At 40.2% G+C, this 25,814-nt stretch overlaps 1 protein-coding gene across 1 annotated transcript in view; it reads left to right on the forward strand.

The window, feature by feature from the left end:
• LOC115626917 (uncharacterized protein CG43867) overlaps positions 1-25,814 on the forward strand; it is a 157,302-nt gene that overhangs the window by 102,034 nt on the left and 29,454 nt on the right. Inside the window, exon 3 of the mRNA XM_030522427.1 lies at positions 15,196-15,258. Within this exon, the coding sequence (XP_030378287.1) occupies positions 15,196-15,258 (63 nt within the window). The remainder of the gene's footprint in view (positions 1-15,195; positions 15,259-25,814) is intronic.

Consider the following 25,814-nt stretch of genomic DNA (forward strand, 5'->3'; position numbering starts at 1 on the left):
TCCCTTTGAATTGCCTTTGAAATGCATTTTGTTGTTTTGTCACCTTTGTGTTTTCTCATTGCTATTGCCTACTGTCCACTGCTTACTGGCGCTGAGGGAGAGCATCATGTTTAAGGGAAATCTGTCGCTTTCAGTTCTGCTTCAATATCTTATCAGCGTCTGGCGCTTTTTGTTGCAGCTCATGCTGCCAATCGGCTTAGGTTTGTCATGCTAAGCCAAAGCAACACAGCAACAACAAGAGCAGCCAGCGTCTTACTAACTAGCAGCCCGTCTGCCCGCCCGTCTGCCTGTCTGCCCATCCCTACTACCATGCCGTTGTTAATCTTTAACCTGAGACCTAATCCGTGCGTCATGATTGAAAGCAGCTACAAAACGTTGCCTGTTCACATTGGAGCTGAAGCGTAAAAACGTCAACCATTCGCCCCCCTCTCCCCATCTTTCTCTCTACCAACCTGCCTGGCAGACAACGACAACGACAATGACGACGACGTGGAGCAGGACAAGAACGTCATACATGATGCGCGCATTGACGATGACGATGACGATGAGGATGAGGATGACAATGTCGACACTGACGCTGACGCCGACGTTGACGCTGATATGGCTGCTGTATGGCTGTTTCTGATTCTGGTGGTGTATCGGGCCCTCCCCTGCCGCAGCAACAACAGCTAGAGGAGTCGCAGCTAATCTGATTGCCATGATGTACATACTTTTCCTCTTGCCAATTTGCGTCAATTTGGTGGTGGAAGTGGCGGCAAGTAACGAACAGCCAACGCCCAAAAGCAGACAACGCTGGCGAAGCTTTAAACTTGCCCTGCAACTTCCTTAAGCGTTTTATGTTGCAGCATGGGGCTGTTGCGCCACAGTCTACAGTGCCTGGTGCTCGTAATTAGACAACAACGGACTGCGATGCCACCCATGGAGCCACCCCAAGCACATTAACATAATGAGCGCCTATGGCAGCTGCAGGTGCCGTTGCTGGTGCCGTTGCCGTTGCCGGTGCCGGTGCCGGAGCTTGTGCCGTTGCAGGTGTGGTGACGATGTGGTAAAGAGGTCGACAGGGGCGATGGGAGCGATTGCTGCACATGAGCTCCAAGGTAAAGACCTTTAATAGCTCGTCGACGCTGATGCATTCGAGTGGACAATTTTTGTTGTGGCAAGTTAATGACATACCTGCGAACATGTTAACCTACATTTGTTTTTCTTCTACTTCTGTGTGTGTGTTTGTAGTTTTGATTCGCTGCTGGCATTAACACTTGACCTACAAGTAAAGCCGTGCCGCAGCCAAACAGTGCAACGAAGTTGCTTCTGCGGCACAGCAGTGCGTATGATTTATGCATCCTTACTATACATGTATGTGTTAGCCTTGATGCAATTGACACGGTTTGCCGAGGCCTGTTGTTTGTTGTCCTCCTTTCGCCGTTTACTCGTAAGCCAAAAACTATGCCCAGCAACCAAATGCCACCGCACTCTTGGCCACAAACATATACATATTTACGACTATTTATATGTATAGTAAATGCATTGAGGACGAGGGGATTTGCACAAGTTCGGCTAACTAACTTGAAATATTACTATATATTTGAAATATAAATACTTTCTGCCTTAATACACAACTGCCAGATAATACTATTTTAATTCATTCTCTAAAGTACGTACAGATTTTTACATTTCCTTTTTAACGTTCCAATTCTTCTACAACACGAATTTCAAAAATTGAATTTTTCGATTAAGTGTAAAAACCTAGTTTAAAATCGAGTCAGTGGCTTAAAAATGCAGAATTTTCATAGAAACCTTCTATCTCACTTTTCTCTCTATGAAGTTTGAATTGTGAAAGCAACTTGTGTCCACATTTTGAGCTTCCTATAATTGCCAATCAGTCAGGATAAGCTGCACTATATATATGCGAAGTACAAGTATATAGTACTTTTAATTTTATGTGATTTATTGCAAAACTACACGTTAATGAATGCTTCAAGCTGTGCCTTAAGCTCATAGTTTAATAAATATTCAAAACTTTTACGAAGCAATTTACAAAAAAATTAATCAATTTTTATACAATAATAGCACAATTTAAAAAAATTCAATAAAATATAGTTAAGCAGGCACCATCTTGATTTATTTAGGAGCTTCATGATTGATAATAGCTGGGTCTATTTGATTCATTGAAATATCAAACTTGTTGACAATTATTGCAAATATGTCTAATATTATTTATACTTGTATATTGCATGGCTGAAGATGTATTTTAAGCTCCTTCTTAAGTTATTATTTGCTTACTTGATTTATTTATTGTGAATTCATATGTGATGTAAAATTAATTGCGGGATATTCATCTTTTTCTATCATTTTGTTTCCTAACTCTGAATTTGTTCACAGTAAGTAGATACTTTAGAAATGCCAACAAACTAGTAGAACTCTGCCAGCTCCCTCGTTTTAGCCCCAAGCCTTGGCATTAAATGCAATTCGTATTAACAGACATCGAGGGCTGCAGGGCAGCTTAAGCCACTCAGGGTTGCAGAGGTGGTCGCGCCTTTGTTTCACAGCTTTAACGGCAGACGACGCGTTTTTTCATATTAAGCCTAATTAATCTTTTAATTATGCGAATGCAAAACAAAGAGCGAGCAGCCAAAGAAGGTTGCACCCACCACACAGCACTACTTCAACAAAATGGTCAAGTATTTAATGAACGACCGAGGTCAGACCCATAAATCAGTGAGTTTTCTCAACAAAAGAAATTCACATTTGTTAGAATTCAAAAACTTCACAGTTGTTTATTTGATGATGCTGTTGAATTCATTTATAATTGAATTGAATAATGGATTTAAGAGCACTAGCTGGCCCACAATTTAGTATAAGACAGAAAGATAGTTCGTTCTAACCGTACGAACAGTCAACAACTAAAAAACTTGACGAGATAGTTCTTCTCAGAAACTTACATGAAATGTTGCATAAAGGAAAGCACCGTGTGTCAACAATATTTTGATCCACTCTGGCTAATTATGTTCATTTTGTTGTTGAAGAAAAGAACCCAGGAAATGAACCTTAGCTTCGCTGAATAGAAAGATACAGAGCGAAACTTCAAGTAGCTGAGAATATAACAGAATTAACGCAAATTATTGGCATTATTGTTATTTTGTAATGAAGACAGTTAAGCAACGAATTCGTTACAAAACAAGAAGACATTATAGAGAGTTTGAAATGATAATGAAAATGCACAAATTGCATTACAAAAAAAATTAAAAAAAAAAAAGAAACCCAAGATGTTACAAGATTAATGCAATGTTTCTATTCGGCACAGTCCTTATTACAGGACTTATTGAAAATACAACTCCAGTATTTCGGGAGAGCGATAAGATATGCTAATAGAGAGAATATATAAGTAATTGTTTTTTAATATGATTTATTGTTTGGTATTTTCAATTCATTTAATGGCTCCTTCCATCTGCGGTAGAAAGGCGACATTGCAAATGACGCGGCTTTTGTAAACTTGCTGCTGTCCTTTGGGCCACATGCTTGGCCCTCCTGTTGACTGGTTGGTTGACTGAACTGGACTGAACTGGACTGGGCTGGACTGGGGCATGTCTGAAGGCACAACAGCTGCTGAAATTGACGTGACGTGGACGTTGGATGAGCTTGTTAAGCATAATGAAAACATATATTAATTAAAATGCTTGAACAGTGTACCAGACTCGCTTTATCCTTGCACCCCACCCCTACGGCATGGCTAAGAAATTGAAAGAATTTCTCTCGAGCTGGGCATAAAAAAAAGTGCAACGAGTCGCGGCCACATGGCGTATGAGCAACGAGCATGCAACAATGTGACAGGAAAAGCAGCAGGGTCGGATCGGGTCGCCCATTGAGCCCCTTAATTAATATGGGGGCCAACAGCAGGACAGATGGACAGCAGGACAGATGGACAGCAGGACAGATAGACAGACGGATGGACAAACAAACAAACAAGCCGCCGACGACGACGCTGACGCTGACGTTGAACGTGCTGCTCACAATTTGCAATTGCATTTCGGAACGTCCGTTTGTCCATTTGTCCATTCGTCCATTCATGCTACTGTTCATCCATTTGCGAGCTTAATGTCTGCGCTTTATGATGCGCTCGTTATGGCGGGCCTCGAACGGGGCTTGGGTGCGGTTGGGGGCGTGGCATTATGCAAATGTTTTAGCCATTCAATTTGATGGTCTCGCGCATAACTGTAATTATATTATGCGCTTTTATGTGTGCTTATGCCCACACACACACACACACACACACACACGCACACACATGTGCTGAATAATTCATACTTTTTATTGCATACTACTGGGCGTTACCATAACAATTTACATGTAATTTGCGCCTGCCGGTCGTAAATTTTTAATCACTATGCCGCATTTAATTTTACTTAATTTAGTCATTTGCTTAACCATATAAAGCACATATGTGTATGTATGTATAAATATTGCACAGATAGGGGCATGACAGCACATAAATCTATTAGATATGACAACTCATTAGCGCCACGAACAGCCAAAGGCGACAAAAAAATATATACACAATACAAATACGTATGGAAAAAAAGAAAGAAAAACACGCCATTAAATGCAATCTGACATTTGTTGGGCTAATTATTGACAAGTTGAGTTTTTAATGCGCTCCACTTTGAAATTAAACGAGTGGCCATCCATTGTCGATTGCTTAAACCACTATAGCGAGCTGCTGGCGACAAAAAAAAAAAAAAAACCACCTGCGCCATTTACTACCGCCCGCCTGGGTTTTAAGGCGAAAAAAGCGACCAAAACAGCTGGCAGTCGTGGAAATTGTCCAGACGAATGTCTGTTGCATAAACAAGTGCCGCTTATAAAAGTCTACGCCGCGCAGTGCCGGTCCGTCAGTTATGCACGCCAATCGATGGATGGTCACGAGAATGTTTCTCTGCTTTCTGCTGGAACTCTTCAACTGCCGGCGACGCAATGCAGCGGCAGTGGAAAATACTAAGATCGCCAGACTAGCGAGCAGCACAGACGACAATCGAGACCAACAACTGGCCAGTCCACAGCCAGTCGTGGACCATGTGGAGCCGATCGAAAGATCCATAGAGCAGGTCGAACAGCCTGCAGATCAGGCGGAACGTGTGAAGCATCTGGAACTACCACTGGATGTTATTGTGACGATAAATGGCGACGAGCCAGCTAACGATGTACCCTCCCAGCACACTGAATTCTATTCAGTATTAGACTTTGATGCAGAGTATGGCTATGATGATCCCCGCCTGCCCGAAATGATCATATAGCCTGCATCCTTCATATAATATATATTCTACAGCTAAGCCCAGCATGTTATTATCTAATTTGTGCAACAGCATTTAATCCCATGCAGTTCATTTCAAGTGTTTTATTCCAGTGCTACTTATTCGAGGGCAATATACATTTGACTAATTCTCCTGCAAGGCAATTCATTTAGATGCCGTTCACTCCACTGCAGCCATTCCATTGCAGTTCATTCCAGTGCAGTTAATTCCACTGCAGTTCATTCCATTGCAGTTAATTCCACTGCAGTTCATTCCATTGCAGTTAATTCCACTGCAGTTCATTACGTTGCAGTTCATTCCATTGCCGTTCATTCCATCGCAGTTAATTCCACTGCAGTTCATTCCATTGCAGTTAATTCCACTGCAGTTCATTACATTGCAGTTCATTCCATTGCCGTTCATTCCATCGCAGTTCATTCCATTGCAGTTCATTTTTATTGAGTCCATTCCATCGCAGTTCATTCCATTACTATTCATTCTATACTATTCAGAGGAGCTAAATAAAGCATAGCTTACCAGAATCAAGTTTCAAAATAAAATTGTATAACCCCTCGCTTTTAAGAATCACATTCGTATCGCTTATAGATTACTATAGTTATATTGAATGAACTGCCGCATTTAAGTTAAACTGAACTGGAGTTAGTTAGTATTTACATATAATGTTACATATTATTGTAGCTGTACGTATTAGGTGCATATATTATTTAACAACTATCCAATGTCAGTTGCCTTCTGAATCAGTTAAATTAATTGTCAATATTTGTTGATTGCGATTTATGTATTTATTAGTTAAATTAAATTGCCTCATAATCCAATTACAAAGCATACATGCATATCAAAATGTTCAAAGGTAAATACTAAAAATTAATCAAAACGTCAGAGACAGCAACGCCAACAACAGCAACAACAACAGTGGAAATTACAACAAGAACGATAATAGTGACACAAACGACATAATGACCAGCAAAAACAAACATCAAAGTGCAAAAAACTACTATGAAAACAATGACTGAGAACAAACATTGTGCAAAATGTGCAATAAAATTCAATTACAACAATTTTTAATTAACTTTTTGCAATTAAAACAAAAAGCTACACGCCACAAATAAAACAACAGCGAATACAGAGAGTCGGCAAGCCCGACAGTCAAATACTCTGTAACCAAAAACAAACTTTCGCCACTGTCTATTATGCGGTGAAAAAAAAAATGGGTTTCCTAGAATGCACCAATTAAAATGTAGAGTTGGAGAATTACATTTAAATGACATAGGAAATATTTAGATAACATAGCTTCAGAACTATGGACAGTATTCAGTAAGTTCTGTAGTGTGAGAGAAAAAAAATAGAATAAGCTCGTGTTGCCTAGGCACCAAGTATGGCAAATGTGGACTCAGCCATTTTCAAAATCTAGGCGTTCATACAGACGGACAGAAGTAACGAACAATTCTAAATTTGCCTCGTGCTTCCCTCTGTTTTTTAAATACTGCGCACAAACCTTATACACCCTTTTTACCCTACGGGTATAAAAAACATACAAACACACACAACCAACAAAGCAAAACGAATTATGAACATATACAATCACATACACATCCATACGAGCATGTAAACATATTCAGCATGTATCGATGTTAAAACTGTCTCACCGATTTGGAAACCAATTCCACGTGGGTGCAGTATTTCGAAATATCTCGTAAATTACAGCAAGAGAAAATTTAGAGCGGCACATAAAGCAATATGCACCTGGAAGTGGCGACTATAAAGCTCTTAGAACCTGTGCTGCACATACTCAGTTAAATATATTCGTTGGGGGCTTATCGGGAAAGGGCAATTACAAGACTAATATTAAAATTGATGTTTTTCACATTTAAAAACATTTAACAATTATATTTTTAACAAATGGAACTGGTTTACCAATTTATTTTGGGATAATCGAAAATCTCAGTTAAAATTATTTTTATTATTTATAAAGCTTATTCTTATCCATGAAATACATGATTTAAGGTAGCTTGGCCTTTCTCTTTAGCTTTTGTTTGCGCTTCGATTAAATTTGTAGTCTGCCTGGCTCTGAAATATATCTTCTAGAGCTTTTTGGAGCATCTTAGAATTATCTTAGAATTGTTGTGAACAAAAATTTCTTAAAACCTGTCTGGTTTCAGTTTTTGAATAATCCTGTACAGTTTCGAATTACTCCTGGATCCAAAGGCTCAATCAAGGATTTGTTTGTGATCTTTAAATGGAAAGGAATGTCACAAATAATAGAGGTATTCCACAGTCAATAGAGGCATAATATCCACAGATGTTAACAGATGTTCCATTAAGATTTAGATATTTTTATGCACGCTTAAATATCGATATTAATATTTAAAATGTATAGAAAGAAGTGTTGAACTATTTGGTGGTTTTGATTTACGCCAGAGGTTTCATTTTTCTAATTAAAAAATATTGTATTCGCTCAAGAGCCGCAAAACAAATTTCAATCATTTGCAAAGAAAAGATCGAATTTCCATTCGTGAATCGTTGGCCAAACGGAATGAAATCAACCGATTTGGCCAACATCTGGTTATTAATAGAGAATACCACATTCGAACGCTTTCTACTTTAGCCATTATTTAAAAAATCAATGAATAATTCATTAGGAAATCATCTGTTCAACACAACTTCAAGTTCAACTTTATCTCTTGGCCTGGATGCCCTCCACTGACAGTTCCATGCAGCCCCTTTCACCTATATATAGTATGGTATGTCTCTGCTCAATAGCGGCTTAATGGAAAAGTTTCGGTCGCGTCGCAACACTTGCTAACGACACCTACCGATGGCCCGACAACTGATGGATAAAGTAAATGTCTATTTCAGAGGCAGTGGCAGAGGGTCCTGGACAGCGGAAGGGAGGAGAAGGGAAGGGGAGAATTTCACTTGAAAGGCTACCTGCTGTCGTTTGCAGGTCTGGTCTGGACTGGTCTGGTCTGGTCTGATGGCCGATGGTTTGCTCTGCACATCCATTTGTCTGTCAAAATTGCATTCGAAGCTGGCAAATTACATTTGCGTTTTTGGCATTGTTGTTGTTGTTGCTTTTACTGTTGTTCTCCGACACAAGGCCGCTGTAAAGTTGTAAGGGCTTAGTGTGTTGATTGCTCGTGTGCGGTTAGCAACACAAACGCATTGGCAGACGCCCAAACAGACACACACACACCCGCACACACACGTCTTAAGGGCAGGAGAAGGGGCGGGCAGGCAACTCATAACTTTTCATCATGCGCCCGCCCATGCAATTAAGCCAAAACGTAGCTGCTTTAAGCCTAAAACGCAAGCGTTGGCGGCCACCAATGTCGGCCAAAAGTTCTAATTAACTTGCCAATTGGGAAGAAGGCGAACGCCGCGACCGGCGCAAGGCAATAATTAAACAGGTTGGCAAGGAACAGGAACAGGAACAGGAGCAGGAGCAAAAGCTTGCGTTTTGTTTACTTTCTGGCTGGCGCCACGCAGCCTGGCAAATAGCGGGTGTGCCCAAACAATGGCCACAACACACACACACTTATTACTATAAGCCAAGCCATATACCATTATGGTATATGGTATACCAACAAAATGAACACCTAACACACACACACACACACACACACATGCACATACACGCACGCGAGGGAGGCACAACTTTGACGCAGGACTTTTATGTAATCCATTAGCTTTTGGCCACAACTTCAAACTTGAGTCGCTTCGCATTACAGCCGCGCAAATCAGAGTTGCGATGCAAATGTATGTGAACTGGATCCGCATTTAACGGTTCATCCAATGCTGAAGCAGTTCAGTTTTCTTGTGCGCCAAGCATCCCCCTCCCCCATAAAATTAATTTCTTTCAGACAGAGGCACATTTCAAATTGTCTGCTTGAATGCAATTGCTTTAGATAATTAAGATTATTTATTCCAGCAAAATGTGTTTCTTTTTGCCAAAAATGTCAGCAACCAACAACATTTTTTAAACCATTCGTCCCTGATTTAAAATATAAATCAAACACTCATTTACAATTGCAATTTAGGAACTAGTTCGTCACAGAAATTTGTTTGTAATTTGTTCCCTAAATTACGGCTAAGTGTACATATATCGTTCATATTGGTAATCGCCAGTTCCTGTAACAAATTCTTTAAAAAGTACTCTCACTCTCCCACCCTAAAAGACGTTGGCAACCCTACAGTCTCTTAGCTAGTCTCTCCCATCAGCTCTTTTTTACGAAATGCAAGCCCTTTTATGGAAGCTTTATAAATAGATACATATTTATAGATAATATTTGTGAATATAATATGGGTGCAGCGAAGGACATTCTGATCAGCTATAGTGTGAACCAATTTCTATCGATTTCAAGTGAAAATAGTTGGATTTTTCTCTATATTGTAAGCTTGAATTCATTATAGTTTTGCAATTCTGATTAACAGAATCTCATATTGACATTTATTTTATACTTTGAAAAATTATTAAAAATTTCTTCATTTGTGTAAAATCACATTTAGGAGAATAATTTGACATTCTTGTCACCAATTTCAAGAAATGTCATTAAGACGCTGCTCGGAAGGACCTTTTGGGAGTACAGTACACGATTTCTGAAAAATTTCGGTTGTTAGAGTCAGTAAATGGTAGTTCTCTTCTCTCTCTCTCTCTCTCTCTCTCTCTCTTTCTCTATCTCTTCTTTGTTGCCTTTTCAATGGGAAAAATGTCTGGAATGCTTTTAAAAATAAAAATGGTATTTAAAGCATTTTCGAAAAACGTGTTTTTTATTTATTATTTATTGACAGCAGAATTGTTTTCAATATTAGCTTGCTTCTGTTTTTAAGTAAAAGTAAAAATAAATCATTTTTTCGAATATATATATATAGTAGTATATATAGTATTAATTTAATCTGAACCAGCTCTCTGTTCTATAACTGATCTATAAATGATGTGAAGAACTAGTTTAAACGTGGCTTACTAAAGCACATCAGTTGGCGCAAGTTTTATGGCAAATGTTAAGCCAGCAGGACAGTGAGGGAAGGAAGGTGTGGCAGTAGGGGATTGTAGGAGATAAGTATATTGATGAGTTTTAGTGTCAATTTGTTATGTTTTATTGCCGTCGATTTGTATTTCTATTTAGATTTTTGTGTTTGTTTTGGCTTTGGTTTTGGCTTTTCGTTAATCCCTGTCGCTAAGTCTGGCCGCAGCCATCCCCTCTAAATAGTTGATCGTGACGCTGCATGGCATCGTAGGAGATACGCTTGCCTCGCTGAGCGGCAGGTCGCAGTCCAATGCATCGCCGCTCCTCAGATATTGTGGTTGCAGGTGGAGCGGGCGGGGGCAGGTTTGGACGCACTAGACGCTTTCGCTGTGCCATTGCCTCAGCAGCAATGCTGGCCAATGCCGCCTGCTCCTCCAGCATCTCATCGTGGTGTGTGCTCCTTTCTCGTGGCGCCTCCTTCTGCAGCGGCTGCTGGTGCTGGTGCTGCTGGTGCTCCTCCTCCTCCGTTTGCACCCAAGTGCAGCTGAAGAACTTGACAATATTCGTGCACATTTTGCACACATTGACTCAACTGAAGTGGAGAGCCGCGAGAGCGTCGCATTTTATGCACAAGAATTCCAACGAGCTATGCCAATGGCATGCCAGACATATCCGGAATGCCAGCGAGCTGGCGTCAAGCCGTCAACCGTTCGATAGCAATACAGCAGGCACAGCTGGATCTGGAGCTGGAGCTGGAGTCATGAAGCCATGAAGCTATGGTGGCAGCTGTTTTGCCTTTGCCGATTGCCTATCAGCATTGGTACTTGGCCGGAAACTGATCGGACGGTTAGTTGGAAGCCAGCCTCGCCGGCGATAGCACAGCATGTGGCGCACCTTCCTCAGTCGCGTGTTCTGCTGCCACCGACCGTCGACACCCAGTTCGCTGGCCAGCACCTCCATGAACACGCTCGAGATTGTGATGGACGACGACGATGCGGAGAACTTTGGACGAACTTCCGACGAATTGAGAGGCTCAAACACTTGGCCAAATCTCTTGGTCTATTGAAGAGTGTATGATTCACCTTTTAAATGTTGTTTAGAAATACATACAGTTGTTATCGCACAATCCCTTCTCAACTCTTTCTAACACTCGACTCTGTTGCCAGCGTCTAGAATTTATAAGTCTGTTTTGAGTATTGCTTTCTTGTAAATGAAAATTCAAGTACTTCATCACTCACTTTTGTAGGCGACTTCAAAAAACGAGGAGGTTCTCAATTCGTATGTATTTTTTTTATTTATTTTTTTATTATTATAATTTTCATTTCCTGGCTAGGAAGAGAATGGACAGCTTTTCTTGCGATTATTTGATTTGTGTAAGGAATCACAAACAATTTAGTTCGATGCATGAAACTAATTCACCGGACGTTACTGAAAACCTTCAAGTCCTCTTAAAAGGCACTCAGAAAGAATAATTGGTCTGGACAATGCCTTTAAATGTGAAATTATTGCAGCTTTTTTAAGTATTTCTTTTTACCAAACTCATGAATCACTAAAAAAATAATTTGGTTTCAAAAATAAATATAAAACAATTCCAAAAATAAAATAAACTCGTCCTTTCCCGGACCTAGGAGAATCTGGATGCCAACTTTGGTTATTCCAGCTTTTATAGTTTCTGAGATCCTTGCGTTCATTCAGACGGACGGACAGACGGACGGACGGACATGTCTGGATCGATTCATCTAGTCTCGCTGATTAAGAATATATATACTTTGTTACATACTTTGCACAAACATAATGTAGGGTATATTATATTATATATATATTATATTTACCCTAGGGTATAAAAATGAATATCTAAACTGCGTTTGAACGGTGTTTTTAGTTGAAATAATCGAATAAATCGATCACTAACACATTTGTCATTTTAAAGGATAAACTGCTCCTTAAGTTATTCACAGTTTTTATTGTTCCCTCAAAGAACGATGATTTTTTTCATTTTACTGATAAATATTGTGTGCTATATTTGGTTTTTTTTATGCTTAATATAAGCATTGAATCCGTGCATAAAGGCTTAGCACCTTAACGATGATTTTTTCATATTATTTATCAGTAATATTGTGTGCTATATTAGTATTAGGGATACGGTTTCTTTAACAGTCTTAGGAGAGTTTTACCTGAAATCCAAGCCCCTTTAAGGATAATTCGCGGGTTGGCGTGCTTCAGGCACATTGACTGTCCTTTGTTTGCGCTGTGACACACCTTGATGGGTGCTCATAGCCCGCAGCCCGCAGCAAATAGCCTCTAGCCACTTCAAGCTCCAACACAGAGGCAGACACAGACATAGGCACAGGCACAGGTACAGGTACACGCACACAACCACTGAGCCACTTGTCAAAGCTGCGTGGCCTGCGGGCGTGTTGTGGTTCGCTTCGATTCGAGCCATGCTTCGACAAGCGGAAATGCTAATCTCGCACTTTTAACTGCTCAATGGTTGCTATTAACAGGGAAATAACGGCTATGCATATAAACAGGCAAGCCACCCAACCACCCAACCACCAATTCGCCCACAAACACACACTTCCCTCTGCCTCCGCATGGGTGTGCTTTTGGCTTCTTGGTGCTCGCCCTTTGCCGCTTTCGGAATTCCATCAATTAATCACCAAAGTGGCCCGCGAGCATAAATGGGCCGTGCCAAGCAATCGACGTGGCTGGCGTTAAGGACCTGATTCCGATGCCCCTTTAGCCCACATTGCGTTGCGATGGTGAGGCATGCCCCTTATCCGCTTTCTGCTATACGGCCAAGTATTCATGCTCCGTCTATTTGAATGCTTTAAGTGCATTAATTTCCGCTTTTTATAACGTTTAAGTGGGCCTTGAGTGTAGGCTCTTCGGTCGGGTTCGCCTTCTCTAAGCACCATTCATTGATTGATGGCTGCCAAATTGCTGGAAAAATATGAGCGCCTGTCTGAGGATTACTTATCGATGATGGTCGTAACGATGATGCTGATGATGCCGAGCTGAACGTAAGCATGGAAACAGATAGGCAATTGGGCAGCTTAAGGAAGAATGGTGTGGATTAGTTATCAGGTGAAGAGGAAGGCAGTTAGATAAATCTAGGAAATTATACCGCGTAAACAAACCCCGAAACAGGATCATATGGCAGTTTACTTCTCAAAACACAGAGCTGGTGCACTAATTTGTAAATGGCATAAAAATTGTGTAAACACTCCACTGTTTTCCCGCTGGAACCCAGTTTGTTGCAGCTCTTGCTGACTTGAGCAATTTTAGAATGTCCTTTTACTACGATTTGTGTAAAGCTTCGAAAATCCGTACAATTAGAAATATCGAAAATTCCAGAACAGAATTTAGAAGAAGTTCTCATTGGCAAGTTTAATAATGAAATTATTTGTGAAGGATATTTTAATAAAAAAAACTGAAATAATTTCGTAATTTTTTCTTTGTCGAAGATTCGTTTCATTTTGCAAAACTGACTTCAAAGTTTCAAAACGTCCCAAATCAATGGGCGCGTTCACCAGTAATGATTAATCACAAATCGCTACAAGCTGATGAACGCGCCCAATAATTTCAAGTTAAATACTAAGAAAGAACATCTAATATGCTAGTGCCCAAGTGTTTTTGATAAGAAGTTATACATGCAAAGCAAAGCCAGATATGGATGTCATAATAAAGTTGCTGAGCGTTTTATTCGAAATAAAAAATACAAAGTAAGATAACAAAACAGCACTTATATCCGAAGGCCTGTAGTTAGTATGGGAGCCCCTCAAATCCTCAAGTCTAGTGCTCCAGCTTGTGAGCTTGTGCCTCATACTGGTCAAGTAACTTAGAAAAAAACCTAAATCACAAAGTTTGAAAGCCTTCAGACCGGTTCTTATTAATTATTTATTGCTTACAATGACACACTTGAACTTTGACTTAAACTTTTCTTGAATAAGTTCTCATGCAACCATAAAATGCACTTTTCTTGCAAAAATTATGTTTCTTGGTTAGTCAGTCTGCCAGAACTTGGCAAGCTCGCCTTTTCAGGTCGTGGTTGTCACATTTCGCTGGCACTTTTGTTTATTTAGCCGCCAACATGTACATTAAATTGATGACAGGCCTTAACATTAACCCTAACTGCCGTTTAATATGATTGGTTGAGCGCTCTTTTTTTGGGGTTGTATACAGTTTTTGGTCTTGGCGAGCGGTTGGGCCCATTGTCGACATTACTTTAACAGGGAAAACGTCTTATTCTATCGCGCCTTAAATCGAAGGCGCAACCACAAATTGTGACCGTAGCGCCAACTGGCGGCCAACACAAGCCCCTTTTTTCAACACACGAAGAGCTTTTAACTTCACCACACTCACCAAATACTGGGAATTTCCTGCTAGAGGTGCGTGTCTAAGGCGCAAGTCTAAACAAGATTGTGCAGGTTCCTGTTAGCTGTGGTGCAAAGCTCTGACGTTTTCAACATGCAAGGACTTGTTGAGGTATCGTAGAAAAGATGATGAGGTACGGTTTCGTGAAAGTTAATCAGCCCGACTCGTTAACTTTACCTGCCTATTGGTCGAGTCTGGGACCGCATGCCCATAAAGATTAAACCACATTATCAGACAGTGGAACTTGTACATTTATATATATTTTATTTCTTTGAGTTGCCACCCCATTTCTATTGCACTTGAATCAAGTTCTTAAATGCTTTGGTTTGTCTCGAAGCCCGTTGCTACTTATGTACATGTCTTTATGTATGTAGCTAGCCCGAAACTTTAACCACTGCGGAACGCCCATAAAATTTATGTGGCATGTGCTGATAAACCAACTCGGTTATTTGCACATGATTTCCGTCGTTTAAGTGACTTTAAAGTACTGAGTACAGCAGACAGGCCGGCATTAAAACGCACACATCTCTCTTTCTTATTTCTTACAGCTAACGGAGCTCGAGCAGCGCGTCATCGAAGCGGAAGAGCGCGCCGAGGAAGCTGAAGATAAGGTAAGTCATTAAATGAGTGACAGGCGGGAGAAGCGGGCATTGTGGGTGGCATGGGTGTTGCAGTCGCTCGAAGGCGAGCAAATTAAAACAAGGGTAGAAACAGACAACAACGCATCATTAGAAGGCAGTTTAAAGCATTAAAGCGCGTGCGGCATTTACATGACAATGGCGAGTCCCGAAGTCCCGGCCAACACACACCCAACCATTTGTTTTCCCGTCCGACCGGCGATTCTATGGAAACTTTTGGCACATGCGGGCAAACATTTTGCCGGACAACAACAAGCCAAAAATTGTCACCAACTGTGGTCCCAGACGTTGCCATAGACACAGACACAGACAGGGACTCGGACACGGACAGAGGCAGGGACATAAACACTGTGCGCAGTAATACATAAATCGACTTCCGTTGCAAAAACCGGAAATACACATTAATGCAACACTGCGTAGCCTGCCTGCCCGCGCGCCCGCCTACGTCTCTCGTCCCGACATACTAAACCCCAGAGCCGGCGTACGCAGTCGATGTTCGTGCGGTTGCATGTGATGCTGAGCTTTTGTAGCAGCACCCCCCGATGTAGGCGTGCCCTCAAAACTACCCCAGGACGGCAAAAATCCGTGTAAACCACCCAGTCTACCCCAACCCCGACCCAGCCGCGTTTTCAATATCAAATGCGCATTGTTTGCATTAACAAGTCCCTTGGGCCCTTGGCTTACCTACGCAACACCCTCAACAAGCTACGCAAATGCAAATATTTTCCAAGCCGTGTTATGCTCTGCAGGTTTATCTCTCGGCCTCCGTCGTTACCAACCACTGTGACAAATTGAATTCTTGTTACTTTGTTTGCGCCGAGATTAAATTCATGTACAAACACGTGATGTTAACTAACTGGAGACCGAGGCTGGCGCCAAACAACCCAGGAATAGCGTCAACCCTTCGAGTGTTGCTAACACCAACAGCTTCAACAGTTTCACAACTCCAATCCGTTAACAGGCTCATTACTTATGCTTCAATTAGTCGTGCATGCTTTAAAATCTATTCCCTCATTAGAACTATTAGCCAAAATTGCCACGACAGTAGACGATGATAGCCTAATTCCCCAACATGACAGACAGTAAGCAGAAGCACCTGGAACCCTTAGCTATCGTTAAGGGGCTATCATTATGGTGTGTAATTGTATATTATATGATATTATTATTTATTGGTTTTCAATAATTCTCCAAGATGCGTTTACTGCTCAGTAATTGAATATTGGCTAGATAAATCTTAATACCTAGCTGTGGGGGATTTTAATACATTCACAACAATTTGGATTTTTCCAATCATGAGCTAATAGAACAAGTTTTGGTTATTTATTTATTTAGTATTTTATTTATTTTTTAGTTATTACTTCATGTAATTATTCATTTAAAACGGTTATATACATACTTTTATGATATATCTCTAAAGCTGAACAGCTCTAAGAGCAATAATAGTCTACTTAGTTTTGAAATTAGAGTATAAAATTTACAAAAGAGGATCAAAATCTCTGCCACATACTTAACACAGTCTTGTAAATTAATAGCTTTAACAAATGATAGATAATGTAAGTATATTATAAAATGATGGTACTAAGGTAAAGCAACAGGCTTATTTTTGTGGCAGATAAGTTTTCTGAAAAGACTCAATGTTCTAAAAACCAATGAGAATAAATTTTCAAATATATATATATACAAGTATACTCAACGAGCTAGCAAGAATCTCACAATGTTAGCTTGTTCCTAAGTAGGCACTCAGTTCGGATCATGGCAGCAGCATGATTGAAATTTCAAAGTTATCATTCAATTGAATAATTGTCAAACCCTGGACGGATCTTAAAAAAATATTAAAGATTTAAAAAAAATAAACATTATGTATGTTCATACGAGTATGTTTATGTAATTTATAAAGTCATATAAATCGTATAAATATTGATTTGAGAAGCGATGGACTAGATATTTTGATATTAAATTACCTCCCCTGCTTGTATGTTAGCTTTGAAATCCGATACATGTGCCTTTACCCTGCAGGTACATTTAATTCATGGAATAAATTTGATAGAAACCTCTAAATTTAAAATTGGCTAAAAAGCAACATGTTGCATATCCTTAAAATTGCTGAAGGATATTTATCTCAGGGAATTTATAACAGAGCGCTGTAACTTAGCATTAACAGCATTCTTAACATGTTGTGTAAGTTAAATGTTAACTTAACAGAGCAGAACCAAACTGGTTGTTAAATGTGATGTACATGGTCTTATTGATTTTAGGATAAAACAGTTACCGTTTCGTTTGTAAACGACAAAGGGTTTTTTTTTTTAAATTTAAAAATTATTAAAAATTTACAATAAAATAAGTTGTCAGTGCCTGCAAAACTTGAAGACTGTGACATTCAAACTGTCAACTTGTTGGGGGGTGGTTTGCCAAGCAACTTTGACAGCTCTGACGTTTAGAAAAGAGAGCGCGAGAACGTTTTACTACGTGAGTGCTTGAGTGCGTGTGTGTGAATATTTGTAATTGTTTTTTATGGTTTTAATATATTTGCTGTTTATGGTCAGCAAGCGACAAGTATTTTGGGCCTCTATTCAAGGCATTATGGGCATTATCTCAATGGTCAAGCAACTGCCAAGATAATCTGTCAGGACATCAGGCTATAGGAGGCACACGCACAAACACATATTCACGCACACATAAAAAAGCGGAAGAAAGCCAACATTAAAACAACCACCAAATAAACTGCCAGAGAGCGCGGCAAAGCCAAACGTCGTTTAAAGCAAGAGAGTAAAAGGCAAAGGCCGAAAATTGTGCAAAAGAAGACTTGTAGCTGCGCGGCCAAGCGACGCTGAGCTGCATTTTATTTTGTGTATTTTATTGCAATCCATTCCAATTTGTTTAACAAGTGCACTGCCAGTAATGAGAGGAACAAATTAAAAAGTGAAATGTGGACTTTAATTTAATGTGGCGACGACAATAACTGCCACAGCAGCAACAACAACAAAACAACGAAAAGCACCGAAGGCGACACCGTAGTAAAATCGTCAGGCAAGGCATAGTAAAAGGCGCGCGGGGTGGCCAGACGTTCGACACACATAACTGTAAATGTAATATATATGCATGTATGTATGTATATATGTATGTATATTGATGGGCTTATTTGCAAAAGGAGCACCCGCCAATAACTACTTAAGTAACAACGACAAATCCAATGGAAAATGCAAATAACAAGCTATCTAAAGCCCTTTCTAGTGAATTAAAATGAAGTGAAATCGAAAAGCAGTAGAACACAAAAACAAGACTTTAGTGACAAGTAAAAGGAAGAAAAGTGTCGACAAATTTCACCTCCTATGTGCATATGTATGTATGTGTGTCTGTAACAATTGTACAAACTACGACTCATTCAAAGTATTCTTAGCCTTCCCAACAAATTGTTGAATTAAAACTTATTGTATTGCAAAAATATACAACAAATACTCACACATGCATAGACCATTCACATTTACACAGATTGTGCGTGCGTTCTTAAGTATGTGTGTGTTTGTGTGACACCCCACGCCTGTGTATTGGCGCGCGCCGTTACGTCGTGCCATGAAAGAGAGTATTTGTGAGAGACCAGCAGCCATGAGAGCGCGCGCACATGTCAATGACAGCTGACTGCGTAAGCAAAAGGCGAAAACGAAAAAGAAGAAGAGCAACTACCAAGAAGCAGCGGCAAGCAAGCTTTGTCTGTTTATGCATGTGTGTGTGTGTGTGTATGTGTAAGTGTACCTAATATGCACAAAACTGTAACGCTGAAAGTTAAACAAATTTGTTAACTAACGGGACAACGAGAGCAGAAAAACGATAACGAAAACGAATACAATAAAAAACAGCGAATAGGCGAGAAGGAACTTCCACGCACAACAACAACAACGAATGCCTTAGACGCCCCAAACACAATCACAAAACGTCCATTTATACAACGACACAACAAACGTAATGAGAAGAGCAACAACAAAAACTGCACTCAAAAACATCAATAAGCTGCAACTTTAGCTACAGCTCACAAAAACAACAACAACAACAACAACAACTGGAACAACTGTCGCTAGTATTCACGCAACAGCAGCAGCAGCAGCATTGCCAGCAGCAGCGACCCCAAAGCATTGCCAACCACAAATGCCGCAACATTCACAACAATAACAAAACCTACAGCAACAATAACAACGACGAAAATTGCTGGCCACGCAATTTATTTGTTAATAACTAGACTAGGAACGTGACCAACCAAAAAAAAAACTAAGCAAATGCTGCAGGTTCGGCACGTGGCCAAGAGAGGACGCTGCTGCGTTTGTTGCCGACACAAACAAAGAAAATGCCAGCAGCAACAACAACAACAGCAGAAACAAAAGCACCGGCACTAACATTATCATCAGCAGCAGCAGCTACCTCTAAGAGCCCCCATTAGAATTAAACGAAAAAGTGGCCAACAGCTTGCATAGTGGCCATAATTACCTTCAATTCCTCAAATAGAAAGACGGTAGCGAAAAAGTTTCATGAATGGATAACTATAGGAAAAAGGTAAGCGGACATCACAAAGCTTTTAAGCTGAGTAATCACAATTTGCGGCAGTCCATATAAAGAAAATAATAATAGCATATGCTCTGATGCTAATTACAACTAAAATTTAGGTTATATCTCAAACATACAATATTAAGGATATACATTGAATTCCATATATTCCGAAATGGAAGTTTTAGTATGCCCGGTTATTCCAAATAGCGGACTTAATGGGACCCCAAGATAACCAATTTCTCTTAAGCTTAACAATGCTTTAGGAAGTTTTTTTTCTGTACAGGTCGGGTGAAGACACTTTTTGTACAAATACAAATATAAAGCATAGTTTTAGGGAAACTTGACAAGCGAAAAAGGCTTTATTTTACAGAAACCATTTAGGTTTTCGATCTTTTCCAGATCTATGATATATCGACATTATACGATTTTTAATAAAATAAGAAAAAACAATTACAAGCAAATGATATTTACTGAAAGAAGACTATCCCTATCTATCGTGTGTCGAAAGATTTTGGTTTTCGAAACATGACTAGCCTGATTTTATCCAAATAAAAGGGCTATATTTGGTTTCTAATGGTATAATGGTTCAACATTTCTCGGTGTTCATACAGACGGACAAACGAATGTGTCTATATGAACTCGATCATATATGTAGAATATGTACATCTTACAAGGGGTCTGCCACACTTTCTTCAGTCTATTACATATATTTGAGATACCCTTACACCCAATAAAAACGATATTTATTGTTTTTAATATCGAATGAGAAATTCTCCAAATTGCTGTCATATTTTTAGATCAATCTGACAGTTGCTCACAATTCTGTCAACATCTATGAAAGCGATGATACAGAAATAGCACACAAACTCTTTACTTTGTTGCCTACTGCATCACCTAATAAAAAAAAGAAACATATAATCTAATCCGATGTCTAATGACATTAAAAACATGCCTCATTCACATTTCCATACAACGACCACCTTCCTCACCTGCTCGACCTCGATCATAGGGAGCATCGGCATCAGCATCTCGCCTCATGCATTACACATTTATGTAAATTTCAACCGGATGCTAAATATAGACAGCTTCCTAACTCTCCCACACTACTATACAAGCCAAAAACTATCATATATAGTAGTTTACTCAGATCAGTACGAATGTGCCTTTGCAAATGCAATTAAAACATTTTGCATTTGAACCTGCAACCTTTGAGACTCGTTGATAAAATTTTAAATTGGGTCATCTGGTGGATGGGTAACTTTAGTCTGTTAGCCACTTATCTATCTATCGTCATCTCTTTGTTGCCACTGCATTGCTCCGCTTCATTCAATTCAGTTCATTTTTCATGAAACAAACAGAGAAATCAATTAACTTTCAGCATAGAAAGTGCCAACAGAGGGCACTGCATGGACGCATTGCATCCATAATACGAGTATACTCGCACAAACGCAAAGTGACGCCAATTGATTGATGGCTGGTGGCTGGTCGCTGATGCCGCCCGTCGAGTGCTGCATGGGGAGCTGCCAACAATTTTGAGCGGGCCAGAGTTAAAAAGTACTTTTATTTGTGCAATGTACAGTCAATATCGGCTATAAGAGGCTCGCACCAGGAACAAGCACAGTCATCCGCTTAAACTAATCATATAGTATGATATGTTCCACTCATCAATAAATTCAAAATAAATTCAGAATTTAAGCACCGCACTTTTTATACTCTGTACATGAAATGTACAAGAGTATATACGGTTTGCGCGAGCTAAAAAATGTAACAGGCAGAAGCAGGCGTGGCAGACCCCATAAAGTTTATTTATTCTTGATCAGCATGGCAAGACGAGTCGATCTAGCCCTGTCCGTCTGTCTGTCCGTATGAACACCTGGATCTCAAAGACTATAAGAGCTAGAGACGCCAAAGTTTGCACATATGTAGATGCCTTATGTATGTATGTAAGCTGTGCAAGCTTTTTTTTTTTTTTTTTATTTCCCCCCTACTTTCCCCTATGGGGGATTTTCTGATTATATGCACAGGTACACACAAACACATGTGTACAGAGTATTTGAAAGTCGGGACACCCGACATTAGCTTCTCCACTTGTTGTTCAAGAGTCCATTTTCTAATCCCTGTCTCTCAGAATTAAGTTCAATTGTGTTCACTCTTTAGGTCCAATATTTCCAACAGCGATAGTACCGTATTTTTCTGCATCAGCGCTCGATTTGTTGATCCAATCATTTCAACGTCCTCATTGGAGTGGCAGCCGCACTTCCTTGCCCCAACCATCTCAATCACCATTTATCTCTATGTAAGCACAGATTCTATGCGATGCCAAGATAAATGCACATCTACAGTGCAGATACATACATACATAGATACATATATGGGTCAAAGCTGATTGCTTTGCCAGACAGACAACAAGTTCCCCCACATCCCCATAGATTGTACATACCATAGCCGGGACTACTGTTGTCCAAAGAAGGGTCTAACTTTGGTCAACTCCCAAAGATCTCCTCTGAATGCACTCTCATTGCCAAGGGCGTACGCTCCCTGTTGCCCCCCCCCCCCCCCCCCCCCCCCCCCCCCGACCTAGAAAAAAATTTTCCATTTAAAGTCGACCACACGTTCATTATTATGACGCACTATTTTGCCATAAGATGGATCTGCGATTTGTTGAAGTTTTTTCATCGATCATATTCATAAATTATTTTTTAAATGCATCGGGCATTATTTAATCAAAAGTTGGCCCCCCTTTGGTAAAAGCTGGCTACGCCCTTGCTCATTGCACTTCAAGTCTTCATTTACAAAAAGTGTAAAAGTTTATAGGTTTGTGTTGATTTTCACACCTGTAGTCGAATTTATTGAAAAATTCGATGATTCTAAATTCAAAATTGTATACAATTGTTTTTCCAAGTATTGCTACTTAAGCTCTCCATTTAAAATCAAAAATTATAAAGAATAACAATTTTTAGAAACTACCGTTATCGTTCCACTTTCCATAACGTTCTTAATATTTTAGGAACGAATTTCCACTCTATCAATAAAATGTAGCCAGCTTGTATTCGAATGAATTTGTGTGCAAACTATTTGCCCATCTGACCGTAGCATGAGAGATATTCAAAGAGCGTTTGTTTAGAATCTAATAGAAATCTTTCTAGCTCAAATAACCATCAAATAGAGCCCTTCTACTCGCCTAAGGGCAGTGTAGCCACAAGTCGGCCTAAGTCCAATTCCTTTCTGGCCGCCCAGTGCTTTATGATAGCGGGCTTATGCACAAAATAGTTCATAGAGTAGAAGAGCAAAGCGTTGGCAGTGGTTTTCTTTTTGTTGTTGTTTGGTTTTTTGTTCATTTTTCTTGTTGTTGTGCTTCAGTTGAATTAATGATGCATACATCCGTCATCAGTGCAACGTAGACGATGATGACGACAACAACAACAACAACAACACCAACAGCAGCAACAACGACAACAACAAGAACAAGACTGCGGCGTTGTGCGAGCACTTCGCCACTTTCGCTTGAAGCATAATCGACCGACCACCCGCCCACTCGTCCTCAGTGAATGCTGACGCCTGCGTCGCAGCCGCTGCTGCTGTCCTCGTCGACGCCGACGTCACCGTCGCGCTGTGCATTTGAAAAATGTAATGCGTTTTATGCGTTGCATTTTTTCGATTTAAGTGGTTTTTTGTTGTTTGTTCTGCTTCTGCCACTGCCACCGCCACCGCCACCGTCACCGCCTCTGCCTCTTCTGCTGCTTTCTTTATTTAAAACTCATCAGCAAGTCGACGACATCGTTTGCCGGATTGCGCTGCTTGGAACTGACAGGCGGCACAGCACGGCTGCACGGCAACACGGACGGACGGACGGATGGACGGACGCGAATGGAGCCGGGTCATATAAATATTTATAAATAGCTCCCAAGAAGTTACGAGCGGTGACTTTATGTTGTCGGCTGCTGTAAGATGTTTTGGTATCTTGTGCAGAAGTCTTCTTTCTGATGACAGAAACTGGAAACTTTTTAACTTCTACTTTGATTCGAAACTTGTAACACGATTTAAGTACTTGTTTGTATAGCCCACCAAAGCAAAATAACTTTGGTTTGTTGTTCAAAGTTAAATCGTTGCAAAAAGCGTCCAAACAACTTTGAGACTATATTTAAACTATACTTCACTAAGAGCTGTTTCAAAATGTTTCAACGCCCAACGCTTTTGAAATCCATTCGAGTAATAATATTGGTGGATTTATTAAATGACGCCTCACAAATGTCATTAATGTTTGCATCTATTTTACTTAATTTTACTTTTTGCTTAAACAAATTTCGCCAACTACATCCGATTTCTATAGAGATCCTTTACTGTTTTCCAAAAAAAATGCATCAAAACATGATGAGTCCTAAGGGACTCAGTTCTTGTAGCTCTTCTCAGATGCACATATAGCTATGCCTGAAACTCGATTCTTTATTGCGTTCTTTTGGAGACTACACTCGATAGATCCTTCTTACTTTACTATAAAAGAGCATAAATATATAAACCACTTAACAAGTAGCAATCATCGCTCAAACAAAGACGAATTATTCATAATGACACTCATGGATGATGAGGTAGAGCCTGACTGCTGCAGTCCCAGACCTACCTTAAACAACCCGTTCTTGCCGATGCTATGTCCAAGCTAGGGCCAGTGTATCCAAATTTGAGGATCCTCGATGAAACTTGGTCGGATTTTGGCCAAGGTGTAGATAAATTGCCTCCGCCACCACGCAGATTGGTGTACAAGGGGCGCTGTTGCAGAAACGAAACGAGACCAAGAACAACACTTGGCTGCCATCCAGTCTGGTCTGCGGTGCAGTGGCAACAGCCAACAGTGTGAAGTCATATGCATGTGTTTGTTTGTTTATTTGTTTTTATGTTTGTTTTTGCATGCGTCTAGCCAATAATCTTCATGCTGGCTGGCAAGCTGATGGATGACGAAGACGACAATGAAACTGAGTCATCTCGGCGAAAGAGCGTTAAAGCACCCTTTGGAGCTTATTCTTTTAAATGGGAATGGGGATGGGAATGGCTATTGGGTATTGGGTTTACGGCTGGGGATGCTCATCTGTGGTTGTTGCTTTTTAATCAGCCAAATTGTTGACACCACACACAAACAATCAAGCAAAGAGCCGAGCTGAGACCAATACAACATGCTACATTTATTATTTGCTCCGGGTCTTTCCTATCCACTACTGTCAGAAAGAGGAAAATGGCGAGGCAGGAACGGCAACATACGATATTTTGGCATTTGAAATGTTGTGGAGCTAGCGTTAAGATAAATTGTTTGGGGCCGCCACTAGCTCGCTGCTGTTGATGTTGATGTTGCTGCTACTTTCCAGGCATTCGTTCCTTCCGACACATAATCTGACAAGTAACATGCCCTTCCCTACTCCCTGTGCCCCCGGACGCTCACATGACACGCACTTTTGGCCGGAAAGCCAAGTGAGTGATGTTTGCTCGATGCGAGGGCAAAAAAGCTCAACTAAGTTAGTTTAGTTTAAACGCTCAAGTTGCGCGGGTGTCATTGACACTGAACAGACCCGAAACTAGGGGCGTCTATAACCCTGCCAAAGTTCCTCATGCCGACATTTATTTAGTTCAGTGCGTGAGTCACTCATCTGAGGCGCCTCTCTGTATGCCACGAGCTCATAATAATAAATAAATAATTTCGGCAAAATAAAATGAAATGAATAACTAAAAAAAAAAATGTGAAAAGTTAAGAGTTCATGTAAATGTCTTATTCCTCGAGTTGATGGCCCTTCTCAGAAATAAATGATTGGCGTCAGCAACAAAATGCATTGCATTCCCCAAACAAACGAACTTGATTATTATTTGATTATTTCTATGTTAATATCCATGTTTTTCTCGGTCGCGATACATGTCGGAGAATGCAAATTTGTAGAATATGAAAAAAGCTTTAGGTCAGCACAATTTGTAAAACACCTTCATTACTTCAATACATTCAAGAGCAGACCCAA

This window comes from Scaptodrosophila lebanonensis, unplaced genomic scaffold (genome assembly GCF_003285725.1).
Source record: "Scaptodrosophila lebanonensis strain 11010-0011.00,11010-0021.00 unplaced genomic scaffold, SlebRS2 tig00000089-arrow-pilon, whole genome shotgun sequence".
NCBI lineage: Eukaryota > Metazoa > Arthropoda > Insecta > Diptera > Drosophilidae > Scaptodrosophila > Scaptodrosophila lebanonensis.